Here is a 16,364-nt window from a genome sequence, read left to right on the forward strand (position 1 = left end):
CACTTCCTTAACGCAGTCTTCAGCTGGTCCTTGTAGCGCTTCCTCTGCCCTCCTGCTGAGCGTCGTCCATGGTGTAGCTGGCCATATAGCACTCTGCGAGGCAGCCGATTTGGGGGCATCCTTACCACATGCCCCAGCCATCGTAGCTGGTGCTGGGTGATCATAGCCTCAATACTTCTGCAGTTGGTCTTTGTGAGTATTTCAGTGTGAGGCACACGATCACGCCAGGTAATTCCCAGGATGCGCTGAAGGCAGCGTATGTGGAGGTGCTCCAGGGACTTGATGTGGCGGCTGTAAGTTACCCAAGCTTCATAGCTGTAAAGGAGGGTGGTGATGCAGATATCTTGGTAGACGCATACCTTCGTGCGGAGATGTAGGTTCTTGTTTTGAAAGACCCGGCGCCAGAGTCTCCCAAAGGCAGCTGATGCTTGTTTAATTCGGTTCTGGACCTCATTGTCAATGCTGCTGTCTTCAGAGAGAATACTCCCCAGGCTGGTGGTGTAGGTCGGATGGTGGCACTCCATTGGCAGACAACTTCCGTTTTGGTGGTGTTGACGGTCAGTCCCATCCTGCTGTACACTCTTACTGCCGCCGCAAGGACAGACTGGAGGTCTTGTGGAGTGTGAGACACAAGAGCACAGTCATCTGCATACTGCAGCTCAAGGACCCTTTCTCTATGCAGTTTGGTGGTTGCTTGGAGCCTCCTAATATTGAAGAGGTTGCCATCTAGCCTGAATTCCACTGCCACACCGCTGCTGTCCTCAATCTCCTTGTGGAGAAGCTGGGTGACACAAGAAGATGTAAGAGCCTGAAGAAACCCTGCTGCCTGTAGTACAGGAAGGCAACTCTGTCCTCCAGGACCAGCAGTCATTCCATCGTAACGGCGGAGATGCTGACAAATTGTGAGGCAGCCAACCTGAGAGGACTCACAAGTTCTTCTGACAGTGTCAAAGGTTTGGAGAGGTCACCTGTTCCGCCTTCTGAAGTTCGGGCTTGAAATCATGTACCTCTCTGTTCAAACCCGCAGTATTCAGGCGCATTGACTTGTGATGTAAGCTGCACAGCTCTGAAGATCACTTAGCCAGGACCTACCAGCAACAGCATCAGATGCCATTTGCACCGTACTGTTGCCACGACACCTATGCACCCTAGATCTTGTAAAGGTTAGACAAAACGAATAATGGCAGTCTCTACCATTGTAGTTCCACAGCCCAGCTGTGGATGGTAAGAGTTGTAGGCCCGCTTTAGCAGCTAGCGACTTTCATCCAGGGGACTTGTTGTCTGAGAACAATGTGAAGACTCCGGTTGAGGCTACTGTTGTGAATGGAGTAGGCAGTCATCCGAAGGCGTCTGATCGAGTCCGATAAAGGGTTCAATGTTCGCACTCAACATTGCTATGTGATGACAGGATGGCAAGCAGGTTCGTGTTGTCTTTGTCTTGTGTCTTGTTTGAAACCTGTTTCTTTATTAGAGAATTGTTTCAGAGACTAGTCAACAGTCCTGATAACCTTTAGGCGCAGTCAGGAGGTAACGTGTCTGGCATAGTTGCGGTTCAACACCTGCATGCATGTCCAGCAAGCACTAACCTAACCTAACTGCTCTGGCGAGAGAGACATTAAAGCGTTTGATAAGATAATCGCCATTAGCCATTCACCCATTTCACCACTGTTCCAGTACTGGAATTGCTCACCGACTCTTACCACTGCACACCTAGCAGTTTTAAGGTCCTAGCACACACACACAGAACTCCCACAGGACATCTGCACCACATAGTCACTCGCCTGTACGCTAGTGTTGTAGCAGGATACACAAGCCAGAGACACATCCGCCTCCACCAAGTTGGACAGCGATTGGTATAGAGAAACACTGCTGGCGGACAGCAGTCTCCTTTGTCTGTGCGTAACTGTTAGCACAGAGGAAAACACTATTTTGGAGTCAGATAATCAAGGAGACATAAAATGAATCCCGCTCCAGTAGCACTGGGTAAGACTACACGCATTCCTTCACTACACAGACACACTTCCGCCATTTGATTTGCAGAGGGGTTTCTTGCAGTTAGTGACCTCAATGTGACAGGTTTTGGTTTCTTACTGTTGGTGACCTCAACGCACCTGTTGGTGTATCTGAAAAGTTCATTACAGTGTTGATGCAGGAAATGAGTTTGTTTCTGAGTAAACAAAACCCAGGTCAAGTCTGAGGGCTACCTATACACTGTACCTACACAAAAAGTCCACCTCAGATAGCATTTTAATCTTATATTTACACTTAAAATCTCATTTCTCTTAAAAGATATTATCAATGAGATGGTTTGACCCAATTCAAGATTTGCCAATGAGGTAAGAAAATGACACAAAGTAGCAAAAAAGCCACTTAAAACAAGCTAATATATTCAACTTGAGAGAAAAAATAAGATTTTAAGTCTCGTTACAAGACTAAAACACTTAAGACAGACCATTTTGCAGTGTATAAAATAAAATCCTGACAAAGGCTCACATCATAAAGACTCACCTGTCTATCTGAAAGTGCAAATTATTGAAAAATATCCTGTGAAATGTTCAATAAAATATTTGATAAATAATATTAAAATAATAAATATATAATATATAAAAATATTAAACAATATTTCTAATACATACCAATAAATTGTAATTTTGTCATGCTTTATAAATTCAACATTTAAATATATCCGTATGACAAACTATATTTCTATATATATTATTCTATATATTTCTCAGTAAAACTATAACAAAATGTAACCTTTTCAAGTAACCTTTTCTTATTTCACAAATAACTGTGTTGTCAACTGTTAAAATATAATCATAAAAAGCATTGCTGATATACCTTATATCCACGCCCAAATATGGGAAAATATATTTCTGTCCAAAGCACAGGGGCAATCCAGCCTCTTACCTCCTTCTGCTGGACAAGGACTCTTCCGTCTCGGACACCACCACATGACTGGACCCCCCCTGGCTGGCTTCATGCAGAACTTCAATCTTGGGAAAGGGACCGTAAAACTGTGGTAAATTTTCATCCTAATGACAGATCAGACATTATCCGCCCAAACTACAGTTCCCATGGACCATTGCACCTGCAGTTTTCTGTGGTTTTCTCTCAATCAGCAGCCAATTAAGGCCTTGAGAACCAGGTGTGAGACAAGAAACCCTCTCAGGTCAGAACTGAGAGAGCCAACCAATCACAGCCACAGAACCTCCGTGAATTTTGAGGCCAGAACTGAGAGAGCCAGCCAATCAGCAGAGCTCCTCTGGGAAGTTTGAGGGCAGAACTGAGCAAGGTGGCCAATCACAGCAGAGCTCCTCTGTGGAGTTAGAGGCCAGAACTGAGAGAGCCAGCCAATCAGCAGAGCTCCTCTGTGGCGTTTGAGGCCAGAACTGAGAGAGCCGGCCAATCAGCAGAGCTCCTCTGTGAAGTTTGACAGCAGAAGGTGTGACATCATCAATTTAGCGGGTGGTCAGATGGCGGGAGGACTTTGCACAGCCGGAGAGTGGGAGTGAGCCGGCCTGGCTTCTGTCCTCTCCTCACAGATCACTCACTCCGAACGACAGCTACTCAGCGGGACGGGCAAAAATACAGAACACCTCTGAAATAAACGCTTCTGTCCGCTCCTCACAGATCACTCACTCCAAACGACAGCCACTCACAGGGGCTCGCAAACACAAAACTCAAAACACCTCCGAAATAAACACGTCTGTACGCTACCATCAAAATGGTGGCCATTCCACGTGGATCACAGGCAGGCAATCTGAACTGCACGCAAGACACATACTTTAAAATGAATGGGTTTGAAATGCTGCCACTCCTTTGTTACAAAGAAGCTCCTAATTATAAAAAAACAGATTGTGCCTGAGAAGCATGCAGACCAAACAAACAGGTTGAGGAAGGTGTGTATGAAACAAACACAGAGTTCTTCACAGGTGGGGAGGGTAGGAGAGTATTTCTATACAGCAGGTGTAGAAATGTAGCATAATAAGCACAATGTAGCACAATATGAACTTGGAAATTTTATTCTTTGTGACATGCAAAGCTATTTCTGACATGAGAGGGTACGTCTTAATAGGGTAAATAATTAAGAAAAATTAGAAGCTTGTTAAAATTATGAGATTCTGATTGTGGTTGAAACCAGCATACACAGGGGCCCCCACTACTATTTAGAAACTAAAGCAATACAAGATTTCCTCTTCAGTAATACAGCTTTCATGTTAGAGGTGGCATAGGAATGGCATAAGGATGGCATAGGGATGACATAAGGCTTACATAGGGAAGACATAAGGATGGCATAGGAATGGCATACGGATGGTGTGGAGATGGCACTGGGATGGCACTGGGATGGCATAGGGGTGGTGTTAGGATGACATAAGGATGACATAGGGGTGGTGTTGGGATGACATACGGATGGTGTTGGGGTGACATAGGGGTGGTGTTGCGATGACATACGGATGGTGTTGGGGTGACATAGGGGTGGTGTTGCGATGACATAGAGATGGCATTGGGATGACATAGAGTAGGTGTTGGGATGACATAGGGATGGTGTTGGGGTGACATACGGATGGTGTTGGGGTGACATAGGGGTGGTGTTGCGATGACATAGAGATGGCATTGGGATGACAGAGTAGGTGTTGGGATGACATAGGGATGGTGTTGGGATGACATAGGGATGGCATAGTTGGCACTGTTAGTGTTAATCAGTTTAACCTACAGGGTCCAAGTTGAACTATGCGGTTGTTCCCGGCACTTGGAACGGTACTTCTCTCTAGGGGTTTCAACACGCTTGTTCCTGGTTATGGTTACACACTTTGTTGTACGTCGCTCTGGATAAGAGCGTCTGCCAAATGCCTGTAATGCAATGTAATGTAATGCATAGGGATGGCATTGGTGCGTCATAAGGATGGCATAAGGACGGCTCACCTTAATGGCGCCTTTAGACTTGCGGATATTTTTCTTCCTGGCGAGTTCAGCGTCGGCCGCCGGCGCCGGCTTGGGGCCGCCGGAATTCTCTGGAACCCGGCGGTTCACCGCTGGAACAGAAAGCGAGGGAGAAATAAGAGAAAGAACCTGGAATGGGACCCGGAATGGGACCCGGAATGGGGACCTGGAATGGGACCCGGAATGGGGACCTGGAATGGGACCCGGAATGGGACCGGGAATGGGACCGAGAATGGGAACCTGGAATGGGAATCTGCCCAAAACCAGCCATTAAAAAAATCAAACCTGCCATTGATTGTATGTGTACTGTATATTTTTCTGTCCTTTCTGTATGAATGATTGTGTGTCACTTTTTGTGTACTTCAATTAATACTGCTATGTGAAAGAATGTGTTTTTATAAATTAACGGCAACACATTCGTGCAAATTGGTGGATGCAGTACTCTTTCCCTGCCAGTGCGCCTCTTCACATACACGTAGACAATGAGAAAAAGAAAAGTCTTCGGTAACTCCTCTTTTAAATCTGTCCGCTACAGACAGATGAGCGTTCAAAGCCAAGGCCACAGTGCAGATCTACCGCACACAGGCTCTTGGCAGGAGCTTGTCCGTTTATGACATCACCAGTCAGGAACATTCCCAGTCTCTTTCAACTCACTCCAAGTGCTGTCCTGTTGTAAACTCTGCTAGTTCACCAGTCAATCTCTCCTCAGGACACAAGGGGATCTCCCACAATCCAGCGGGGTAATGGGCAGTTTTTAAAAAAATAAAGCTTTTGCAGTAATAGTACACCGTAGGGCAAGAGGTGTCAAACTACGGGGCACAGTGCTAACAGGTTTTTGCAGTGTCGTTTCAATCACCTGCCAATGAAACAGAACACGGTGTGTGTGGGTTTTTTTTAGCCAATCAATGACTCGAATGAACCACTGGTAACAAGAACACCCCCCAGAAAACCAGGAGACACTGCAGCCCAATGCGACGGGAGTCTGACACCAGCGCTGTAAGGGGTGACAGCAGGGTGTGAATGGGCCAGGAGAAATGGCATCATGGGTGTAATTAATACACCGGCGTGTAAACCGCCAGGGTGTGACCTCGCTCCCGTCCCATCCCGTCCCCCCCTCCTGTCCCATCCCGTCCCGTCTGCCCCCAGGCCCGTCTAGACGAGGCCACGCCCGCCCGCGGATTCCGTTCCTGTTCCCGTCGACGTTAAACTTTTGGCACGAGCCGAGATCAGACAGCAGTTCCACTTTTACAACCTCGGGACACAGATCGGTGCCTCTGATGGGGGAACCTGGAGGAATCCTGAAAATGTCCGCTGAACAGGCGGGAGAAGGAATCCCAAACAGCCGTGCGTCATCTTTACAGACACACAGGCCGCCATCTTTACAGACACGCAGGCCGCCATCTTTACAGACACGCAGGCCGCCAGCTTTACAGACACGCAGGCCGCCAGCTTTACAGACACGCAGGCCGCCAGCTTTACAGACACGCAGGCCGCCAGCTTTACAGACACGCAGGCCGCCAGCTTTACAGACACGCAGGCCGCCAGCTTTACAGACACGCAGGCCGCCAGCTTTACAGACACGCAGGCCGCCAGCTTTACAGACACACAGCCGCCAGCTTTACAGACACACAGGCCGCCAGCTTTACAGACACACAGGCCGCCAGCTTTACAGACACACAGGCCGCCAGCTTTACAGACACACAGGCCGCCAGCTTTACAGACACACAGGCCGCCAGCTTTACAGACACACAGGCCGCCAGCTTTACAGACACACAGGCTGCCAGCCTTCTCCCAGATGTTCTTAAAAGCGAGCGTTTTCAGCTTTCCCTACACGGTGCCTCAAACAGCCAGTACCAGCAGAAGTGGTGGCGTGTCCTGGACTTTGGAATTTGAAATATTTCAGCTCCTTAGATGGGCGTAAAAAATAACTCAACAAAGTGTGTCATCAACATAAACCATATCAACACATGAAAGTATTCCGTTGTGAATGTTTACGCAATTAGAGTTTAATTGCAGTGTAAAGTGTAGTTCAAGGGGCAGAGGTGACTCAGATGTGGCGTGATTATTATTCGGGGGGGGCGTGCCGTACTGGGGCCGCCGGTCCTGCCGCTCTTGGGGGAGGCGCGTTTGGGGGAGGACTCCGGTCGCGGGGCCACGGGCTGCACGGGCCGGGCCTGTTTGGCGGACAGCTTCTTCAGGCTGACGTGTCGCCGGTCGAACATCTCGCGCACGTCCTCCAGCCTCAGCAGGGCCTTCTGCACGCTGGCCTGCAGGGGGCGAGAGAGAACCCGGCTGAAACCACTCCCGTCACCACGGCAACCTCCGCTGCGTAACCCTATGAAGAGTAGGTTTTTTTTTGTTGAATGTTTTCAGTCAGTGTTCTAGAGCTCTGAACACTGAACACTGCTTTCAGTCACCAGCAGTAATTGTAACATCAGCATTAGAATGTCCAGTTAAGAACATTCTGATCACACATTTGGGTAAAGAAGTGAAGAGGCTGGTAGGGTCACCGTGGCTGAATGTCTGGCCGCTCCAGAGGACCACGCGCCCGTGACGAGCCCCTACCTTGAGTTCGGCGGTCAGGATGATGTCATACTGGTTGCAGAGGTCCTTGAGGCTGCTTAGCTGCTGATCATCAGCGCTCTCCAGGAACTTCTCAATGTCCTGCAGGGCTGACTCCGCCCCCTCCTGTGACTGGCACTTGTCCACGGCCTGAGAGGCCAGCAGGTACACACCCGACTCGCACCACTGGTTCACCTGCAGGACAGGAGAGAGAGAGCGCCCCCTTCAGCACCTCAGATGCTATTACACACAGAGCACCACAGCATTAACCCTCTGACCCAGGTGCGCACACACAGCTCTGGCGCAGATCCTGAGTTGGCTCAGATGCGGTATCTCTGTGGTGGCGCTTGCAGCACGTTGGCACTGACTGGATGTGCTTTATCTATGACACGCGCAGATAATCTAATCACCCGAGCTGACCTGGAGCACTGCCATGGCAACATACTGTACTTCCTCCTCCCGCAGCAGAATATTATTTCATGGGGAGATATTTACAACCAACAGTTCAGATTTGTATGTATTTTTCACTTGTACCTTTTTATTTTTCAGGTTTTACCATCTGTAACTATTTTCACCCTGTCATTCATTTCCCCGCTCCTTTATCCCCCCCTCTCCCTACCTCTCTCTCCCCCTCACTCTCTCTTTCTCTCTCCTCTCCCTCTCTCTCCCCCTCTCACTCTCTCTTTCTCTCTCCTCTCCCTTCTCTCCCCCCTCACTCTCTCTCTCTCTCTCTCCCTTCTCTCCCCTCTCACTCTCTCTTCTCTCTCTCTCTCTCCTCTCCTCTCTCTCCCTCTCACTCTCTCTTTCTCTCTCCTCTCCCTCTCTCTCCCCCCTCCTCTCTCCTCTCCCCCTCTCACTCTCTCTTTCTCTCTCCTCTCCCTCTCTCTCCCCCCTCACTCTCTCTTTCTCTCTCTTCTCCCTTTCTCTCCCCTACTCTCTCTCTTTCTCTCTCCTCTCCCTCTCTCTCCCCTCACTCTCTCTTTCTCTCTCTTCTCCCTTTCTCTCCCCCCTCACTCTCTCCTCTCTCTCTCCTCCCTTTCTCTCCCTCTCACCTACTTCCCCTTCTCTCCTCTCTTCCCTCTCTTCACTCACTCTCTCCTTGTTCTCTCCCTCCTCTCTCTCTCAGCTTTCCTCCCTTTCTCCCTGTCCTCTCTCTCTCCTCACCTCTGTCCCCATCCCTGGCTGTATCTGAGGGCTTCCTCACCTTGTCTATGCCCTGGTGTATCTGGGGGGCTTCCTCACCTTGTCTATGCCCTGGTGTGTGAGGAGGGATTTGGCGAGCACATCGTGCTTCCGCTGGGCGCCGTTGGTGAAGTCGTCGCAGACGCGGCGGAGCTCCACGCACTTGGGCCGGATGGAGTCGACGGCGTAATGGCCGCTCTGGATCAGCTGGTCCCCGTGCAGAGCGTGGAGCTGGGCCTTCTCCAGAGAGCCCTGCCCAACGGGACACAGCAGCGTTCAGACGCAGGGCTCCACACACGGAAAGCACCGCACCATCACACTCACGTGTCTCATCTACAGCAACTTCCACTTTTACACAGCGTCCATTCATATCGCTCCAGGGCACACCAGCTGTGCCCCACCTGGGAATCGAACCTGCAACACCTGGATCCAATAACCACTATTATACGCTGCTAACCAAACCAAAATAAAAATAAAAATGAATACATGAAAAATAAAAACCGCCCCTGAGACCAGTGGCATGACAGGTACAGCACTAACCTGGCCAAGTAAAGACGGCAGTGTGAGTCTGATGGGACAACAATTACAACCATTCATAAAGGTTAATAACTGGATAAAATGCTGCTCTAGAGTAATAAAATCAGGCAGCGACACCACAGCTTTATTAGTATTTACAGCAAATACAGAATGTTTTTATTGCGATTCATCACCTTTACTGTATGAATTAAGTGGCATTAATTTAGAGAACAGCAAATGGGTTAGAGGTCACCGCCAGATTGACCTGAACACAAGCCTTCAATTTAAAACAAAACAGGTCTGGAGAGTGGAGCTGCCAGTTCCAATCCACAAATAGATCAGAGAACTGCCCTGGCTGGTACCTGGACGGGTGGGGCATGGCCTCTATGCCCTGGCCTACATTCACCCTCCCTGGCCTTCTTCCAGGGTTGTGGATGTAACTATGGCAGTGTGTCGAGACAGAACGCCCAATCTCCAACTTATCTCTGCGTTCAGCCCGCCCTCTCTCTCTCTCTCTCTCTCTCTCTGGCGCTGGAGTACAAGATTCCAGCAACAAGCCCTACGAAACAAATGATCATTTGGGCAAGCACCACCACACAACGGTGTAAATACACCTGACTACAAGAAGAACTGCACAATGTGCATTGAACATCAAGGGGTCAGTAGATCTGTTTTTTACGACGTTAATAATGTATTTACTGCTATTACTGTCCGCCAGCCCAGCCTGCCAGCCCACCCCTGCAGCCTGACCACAGGCCACGCCCCCCCACACACCTGGTTGTAAATCACCCCCCTGACTCCACTAAGAACTGGGCTCTGTCCTCAGAACCTCCAACTGACTGGGCTCTGTCCTCAGATCCCTCCAGACTGTACCTGCGCTCTGTCTCAGCCCCAGACTGACTGCTCTGCCTTCGCCCCCCCAGACTGACCTGCGCTCTGTCCCCCCCCCCCAGACTGACCTGCGCTCTGTCCTCCAGCCCCCCCCCCCCCCAGACTGACCTGCGCTCTGTCCTCCAGGCTCTTCAGCTCCTGCAGCAGCTGCTCCACGCGTCCCGCTGTGTCCCCGCTGTCCGACAGCGCCGCCTGGGCCTGCATGAGGCCGTCCAGCGCCACTTTCACCTGGGGGGGGGGCACAAACAGAGAGAGAGCCCCCGCTGTCAGACCTCACACTCCTCCTGAGCGTGGGGCGATGGACCCTGCGCTTCCCGGGCCAATCCGCACGCAGATCGCGTTCTCCGCATCATTCATTTTCTCATTCAACCTCTATTTAAGATTCTCGGTGACAGTTGAGGGTAGGAACCCTCTTTCTCGATGCGCCGAGATTACAAGAGGCATAAGAAGTAAAAGAGCATCGTGGGGGGGGGGCTCACCTCGCGGAAGTCCTGCTCAAATGGCAGCAGCAGCATGGGCGGGGCTCACCCGGAGTCCTGCTCAAAATGGCGCAGCTGCAGGCACTGCTCCAGCCTGAGGCGATGTTTGGACCAGAACTGCTCAAACGCGTTCTCCGTCTCACTCAGCTGGGCCAGCAGCCTGAGGCCCAGACACGTTCACAAAACAACTCATTATTATCATCATCACTCTTATGCTTGTCCTTGTTATAGTACTATAATTACTCCTTTATTATTCTTCTTCTTATTATTATTATTATTATTATTATTAATATTATTATTATTATTATTGTTATTATTATTATTATTATTATTATTATTATTATATAATAATAATATTATTATCATTCTTGTTCTTGTCCTTGTTATAATATTATAATTACCCTACTGAAGCTACAAGTTCACAGTATTTTCCAGCAGAACCCCATTTCAAAGCAGACACTCTCAGGCACACTGATATTCAGTATTTTGCAGGTGTACAGAACGGCGAATGAAGAGGCCATTTTGTTCAGAGTGAGAGTCCAGCGCCGCCGCACCTCTCCACGGTGGTCAGGTTCTCGGCCTCGTCGGGGTTCAGCCTGTAGTTGGCGTTCTTGGCGGCTTGCTCTCTGATGCAGGACAGCAGGGTGGTTCCCTGCTTCATGGCCAGGCTGAGCTCGTTCTGTTTCACAAAAGGGATGAGAACAAAGCGCTCGTTTTCTGCGCTGCTTTGCACACTGCTGCACAGCGGGGCCAGAGAAGCCAGCGTGTGTTCTCCCCTTTCTGTCCCGCGATCACGGCTGAGACAGCCGTGACATCACTCTGCGCAGAGGACACAGCGAGGAGCTCCACCAATCACAGAGAACGTCGCTAACAGACATGAGAACAACACAAAGGGTGATTGGTGGACGCTTTCTGGCTACCTCCTGGATAATGGATGGGATAATCCAATTGGGACAGGGCAGCCTTAAAGAGAGCGGAGCTCGCCCAATCGCAGGGCGGGAGGGAGGGGGGGAGGGGGGGAGGGCGTGACCCACCTCCAGCTTGTCGTGCTTCTCGCAGTGCGCCCCCAGCAGGTCCTTGGTGCACTGCACGTCGTTGGGCAGCTCTGTTTCGGCCAGGTCCTTCCCGAAGCGCTGCAGCATCTGCGCGGTGGTCTTCACCGTCACCGCGAAGTTCTCTATGGCCTGCCGAGCGCCAGGACAGGGCGAGGTCACATGACCGCACGCGCGCACGCAGCACAACGCTTTTAATCACACCGTCCAAAAGGTGGAGATTAACCTGGCCATCTGGGGCTTTAACCCTGCTCTAGGTCATTCCACTGGGCTTTAACCCTGTTCTAGATCATTCCACTGGGCTCTAACCCTGTTCTAGGTCATTCCACTGGGCTCTAACCCTGTTCTAGATCATTCCACTGGGCTCTAACCCTGTTCTAGGTCATTCCACTGGGCTCTAACCCTGTTCTAGGTCATTCCACTGGGCTCTAACCCTGTTCTAGATCATTCCACTGGGCTCTAACCCTGTTCTAGGTCATTCCACTGGGCTTTAACCCTGCTCAATCTTAATCTTTCAGACCAACATTCAACACAAATTCCTCATTCACATCATTACACAGTTTTTAACCAATCAATCAATTTGGCACCTGACATGGGGCGGAACACCGCCCTAATTCGTTTTTATCATTGGTGCCGATTTGGAAGGGTACACATCCGTGGTTCTTCCCCGAAACGTAGCGTCACCGGCTGCTACTTTTCACACCACACACAGGTAAACACACAGTGTGGAGTAGGAGGAAGACCTTTCATACACCGCCTTCTCAAGCGGTCCACGGGCTCCCAATCGACCAGCCGGGGTCACTAAGCAGCAATAAACGTGGGTCTCTAAATTTCAAAGTGCCACGGGGGATCAGTCGCACGAGAGGGAGAGAGCTCCGAAAAGTGATTGGGTCTCACCCGTACCCCGGGTGACATAACCACCAATCACGCGTCGCCCTGTGGGGCTACTGGCCACAGTCGGCACCGGCGCGGTCCGAATTCGATCTGAGACCCCGGGGGGCTCATCCACGCACCACATCATACGCACATTCACGCGCTTAAAGGCAGATCCTGTTCCGGTGTCAGTGAGTATTTATTTACACACAGAACTGGCTCCTGTGAGAAGAGCTGGTCAGGTGGTACAGAGGTACAGACCCCCAGCAGTGCTGAAGTCCAGGCTGGCCCAGACGGGCGGAAATGCCCTGTTCTCCTAAGGAAAGACCTTTTCCCGAACAAGCTCCCCTGTGTGAGATTTTATCAGCTCTAATCAGGCACACCGTTCATTTCCTCATTCAAATTTAAAATCCGTCAGGCTTCTGCCAGTTCAACAGCTCGCCCTGGGGCAGGCAGAAATGTCAGCGTGTAAATATTTGACTGCAGAACTTTTTTGTTTGTAATTTGTCAAGGGAGCTATAGCTAATCGAGTGTAAGAGGTGGATGAGCCCAGGTGCATTCTGGGAGGGGGCGGTCTGCCTGAACAGTGCATCTGCTGCTCAGACAGACAGAAGATGTAACCATGACCTTGTGCTGTACACACAACAGACTAAGGATAAAAATAAGACAACCAGCTTCTCTCTCTCTCCCCTTATCTCTCTCTCTCTCCTTATCTCCCCCCCCTATTGAATCACAGAAAGTTTCAGTAAAGGAACAACAAGTCAAAGTCTCTCTCTTCCTCTCCCACTCCCTTCCCATCCCTCTCTCCCTCCTCCCCCCTCCCCCCCGCCCGCCGTCAGCAGCAGTATGGCGTGGGTGACTCACGGTGCGATGGTGGATCCATTGGCTGTGGCAGTACTCCAGGTTCCCGCCCAGCTCGCAGGTCAGCTGACCTCTGTCGACGTATCCGTGCAGGTCTGACAGCGAGTTCAGCATGATGATCTGGGGGCACAGGGAGAGGGGCAGGGGGGCGGGGGGGTCAGACAAGGCGCCCATATCCATGGAAACGACACGTTTAATCAATCATTTTAACAGGACTGGAGTCACTTGATGGTACATGATGTTGACAGAGAGGCAGCATCACCAATCAATGCAAACAAACTTTATTAATCGTATTAATACTTTCGCTGTCACATGATCACACGTTATTTCGACGGGGAGGCAGAATCACCCCTTTATGACTGGTGGAGTGATGCAGGAGAGCACAGGAAACATTCTGCAGATGTTAATCTGGTCTCACACACATGGCAGCACTGAAACGGTACATATATGCACACGTGTAACATGCTGTATGTGTGTGTGTTTCCCTCTCAGTTTCATTTGCCCTCCCTCTATTTGTACTTTACAATGAAATAATTTCTGTAAAGTTATTTTACTCAGGCTTATGAGCAGGAAGAAGAACAGAAAGGTACGCATTTGCTTGGGTCGTGTTGTAAATGTTTTTGAATCGTTTGAAGCCTAATGGGGTTTCTGTAACCACATCATATTCTGCTTGACTGTACTTCAAAGCTAAATGCTTTTCTACCTTTTCTTTTGTGTCAAATAAATAAATGAAGCATCATTAAATCAGTCAGGGGTTCACTCCAGGTCACCCCGGCACTGTCAGTTTCATTTCAATAAATTCAATAAAGTTAAATAAAGCCACAGCAACCTCTGTCCCAATGAGGTCCTGAAGCACTTCCCCAACTACAGGACAGCCTTCCTGTTTCAGGACAGCTCACTGGTTCACAAGATGTTAAAAGCAGACGGGGCCCTTATTTCTGACTGCGTTTTTTTACTTTCATTTTTTAAATATGTCATCTCCAATCCCACCTGAATTTGGAATGTCCAATTTGTGAACTATGTGCTCATCTACGCCCTCTGCTGTTGGGTCGGGAGAGTTAAGACCACTCGTGGTTCTCCTTTGAAACACACAGTGCCAGCCAACTGCTTCTTTTCACACCGCAGCCACAAGCCGCTACACGCAGAGTGGGGGGGGGGGGAGGAGAACCAATCATACGCAGAGTGCGGAGGACAACTATGCAGACGGGGCGAGGAGCCATATGAGCGGTGAACCAACATCGGCAGAGGGGAGGAGAGACAATCACGCTGCGCAGAGGGGGTGGAGGGACCATAACATGTGCAGGGGGGAGGGCAATAAGAGGCCGGAGGACATCATACGCAGAGCGGGGGCGGAGGAGACCCAATCATACGCAGAGCGGGGGTGGAGGAGACCCAATCATATGCGTGTGCAGAGTGGGGGGTGGAGGAGACCCAATCATACGCGTGCGCAGAGTGGGGGTGGAGGAGACCCAATCATACACATGTGCAGAGTGGGGGCGGAGGCAATATGAGCAGGCCGCGGAGACCAATCATGCGTGTGCAGAGTGGGGAGAACCAATCATACGCGTGCGCAGAGTGGGGGTGGAGGAGACCCAATCATACACATGTGCAGAGTGGGGGCGGAGGAGACCCAATCATATGCAGAGCGCGGGCGGAGGAGACCCAATCATACGCCTGCGCAGAGTGGAGGGGGCGGAGGAGACCCAATCATACGCCTGCGCAGAGAGCCGGACACCCAGATGGCCACCAGGGGTTGTTCGAGCCCTGAACACCGCTACCCCAGCCTACTGGACCTCTCCCATAGGTCCCTCGGGCAGCGCAACGGGCCAATCGTGTGCCGCTCCAGAAGCAAAGCGTGGCTGCCGGCCACAGTCGGCACCGGGCCAGATTCGATCCGAGACCGTGCTGCTCATCACTCCTTCACCGAGTGAGCTACCCAGAAGCCCCTTCTGTCTGCTTTTTAAGCCTGGGGGCTGAGTCCCAAGTGTGAACAACTGTGAAGTTTTCATGAGAAGCTGGCTTTAAACCACACAAATAAAATGACAGTCAAACACAGCTGACAGCCTGGGGGGTGGGGGGGGTAAAGACCAGGCATCTGGGTTCTGCTACCTACAGGCCTCAGGGACCTGTCCTAGAAATGCAGAACAATGGGTGTGCAAACTATTGTGTGTTCTTTATGAATAAGGCGGTCCCTGGCGTGGACACCCACACCACAGTGAGCCCAGAGGAGTATTTCTTTGAAAGGGTGAGTTTCTGGCAAACGAACATGGGTGCTCGAGTTTCAGACAGGACAGACGGACGGACGGACTGAGGCACGCTTACCGGTACCTTCATTTTGAAGTCGTCGCGGTGCAGCCGGATGCCGATGTCGGCAAAGGCTCTCTGGATAAAGCGGGACGGGCGGAGCACCAGCACCAGCTGCAGGTTTCCTGGGAACGCCCCCTAGGGGACAGAGAGAGAGAGAGCGTTTTCCTGGGAACGCCCCCTAGGGGACAGAGAGAGAGAGAGCATTTTCCTGGGAACGCCCCTAGGGGACAGAGAGAGAGAGAGTTTTCCTGGGAACGCCCCCTAGGGGACAGAGAGAGAGAGAGAGCTTTTTCCTGGGAACGCCCCCTAGGGGACAGAGAGAGAGAGAGAGCGTTTTCCTGGGAACACCCCCTAGGGGACACAGAGAGAGAGAGAGCTTTTTCCTGGGAACGCCCCCTAAGGGACAGAGAGAGAGAGAGCATTTTCCTGGGAACGCCCCCTAGGGGACAGAGAGAGAGAGAGCTTTTTCCTGGGAACGACCCCTAGGGGACAGAGAGAGAGAGAGCTTCTTCCTGGGGACAGAGAGAGAGAGAGCTTCTTCCTGGAACGCCCCGTAGGGGACAGAGAGAAGGAGGTTTCCTGGGAACGCCCCCTAGGGGACAGAGAGAGAGAGAGCGTTTTCCTGGGAACGCCCCCTAGGGGACAGACATTGGTCTGATGCTGGTCTATTACTGGTCTGTTACTGGTCTGTTGCTGG

At 50.8% G+C, this 16,364-nt stretch overlaps 1 protein-coding gene across 1 annotated transcript in view; it reads right to left on the reverse strand.

Moving 5' to 3' along the window:
- mcf2l2 (MCF.2 cell line derived transforming sequence-like 2) overlaps positions 1-16,364 on the reverse strand; it is an 83,005-nt gene that overhangs the window by 49,832 nt on the left and 16,809 nt on the right. The window contains 11 exon segments of the mRNA XM_064329983.1: positions 2,911-2,996; positions 4,927-5,036; positions 7,034-7,211; positions 7,510-7,701; positions 8,749-8,940; positions 10,204-10,323; positions 10,575-10,734; positions 11,129-11,253; positions 11,609-11,758; positions 13,364-13,480; positions 15,683-15,802. Of these exon segments, the coding sequence (XP_064186053.1) occupies positions 2,911-2,996; positions 4,927-5,036; positions 7,034-7,211; positions 7,510-7,701; positions 8,749-8,940; positions 10,204-10,323; positions 10,575-10,734; positions 11,129-11,253; positions 11,609-11,758; positions 13,364-13,480; positions 15,683-15,802 (1,550 nt within the window).

Source organism: Anguilla rostrata, chromosome 4, assembly GCF_018555375.3.
Source record: "Anguilla rostrata isolate EN2019 chromosome 4, ASM1855537v3, whole genome shotgun sequence".
In the NCBI taxonomy this organism is placed as follows: Eukaryota; Metazoa; Chordata; class Actinopteri; order Anguilliformes; family Anguillidae; genus Anguilla; species Anguilla rostrata.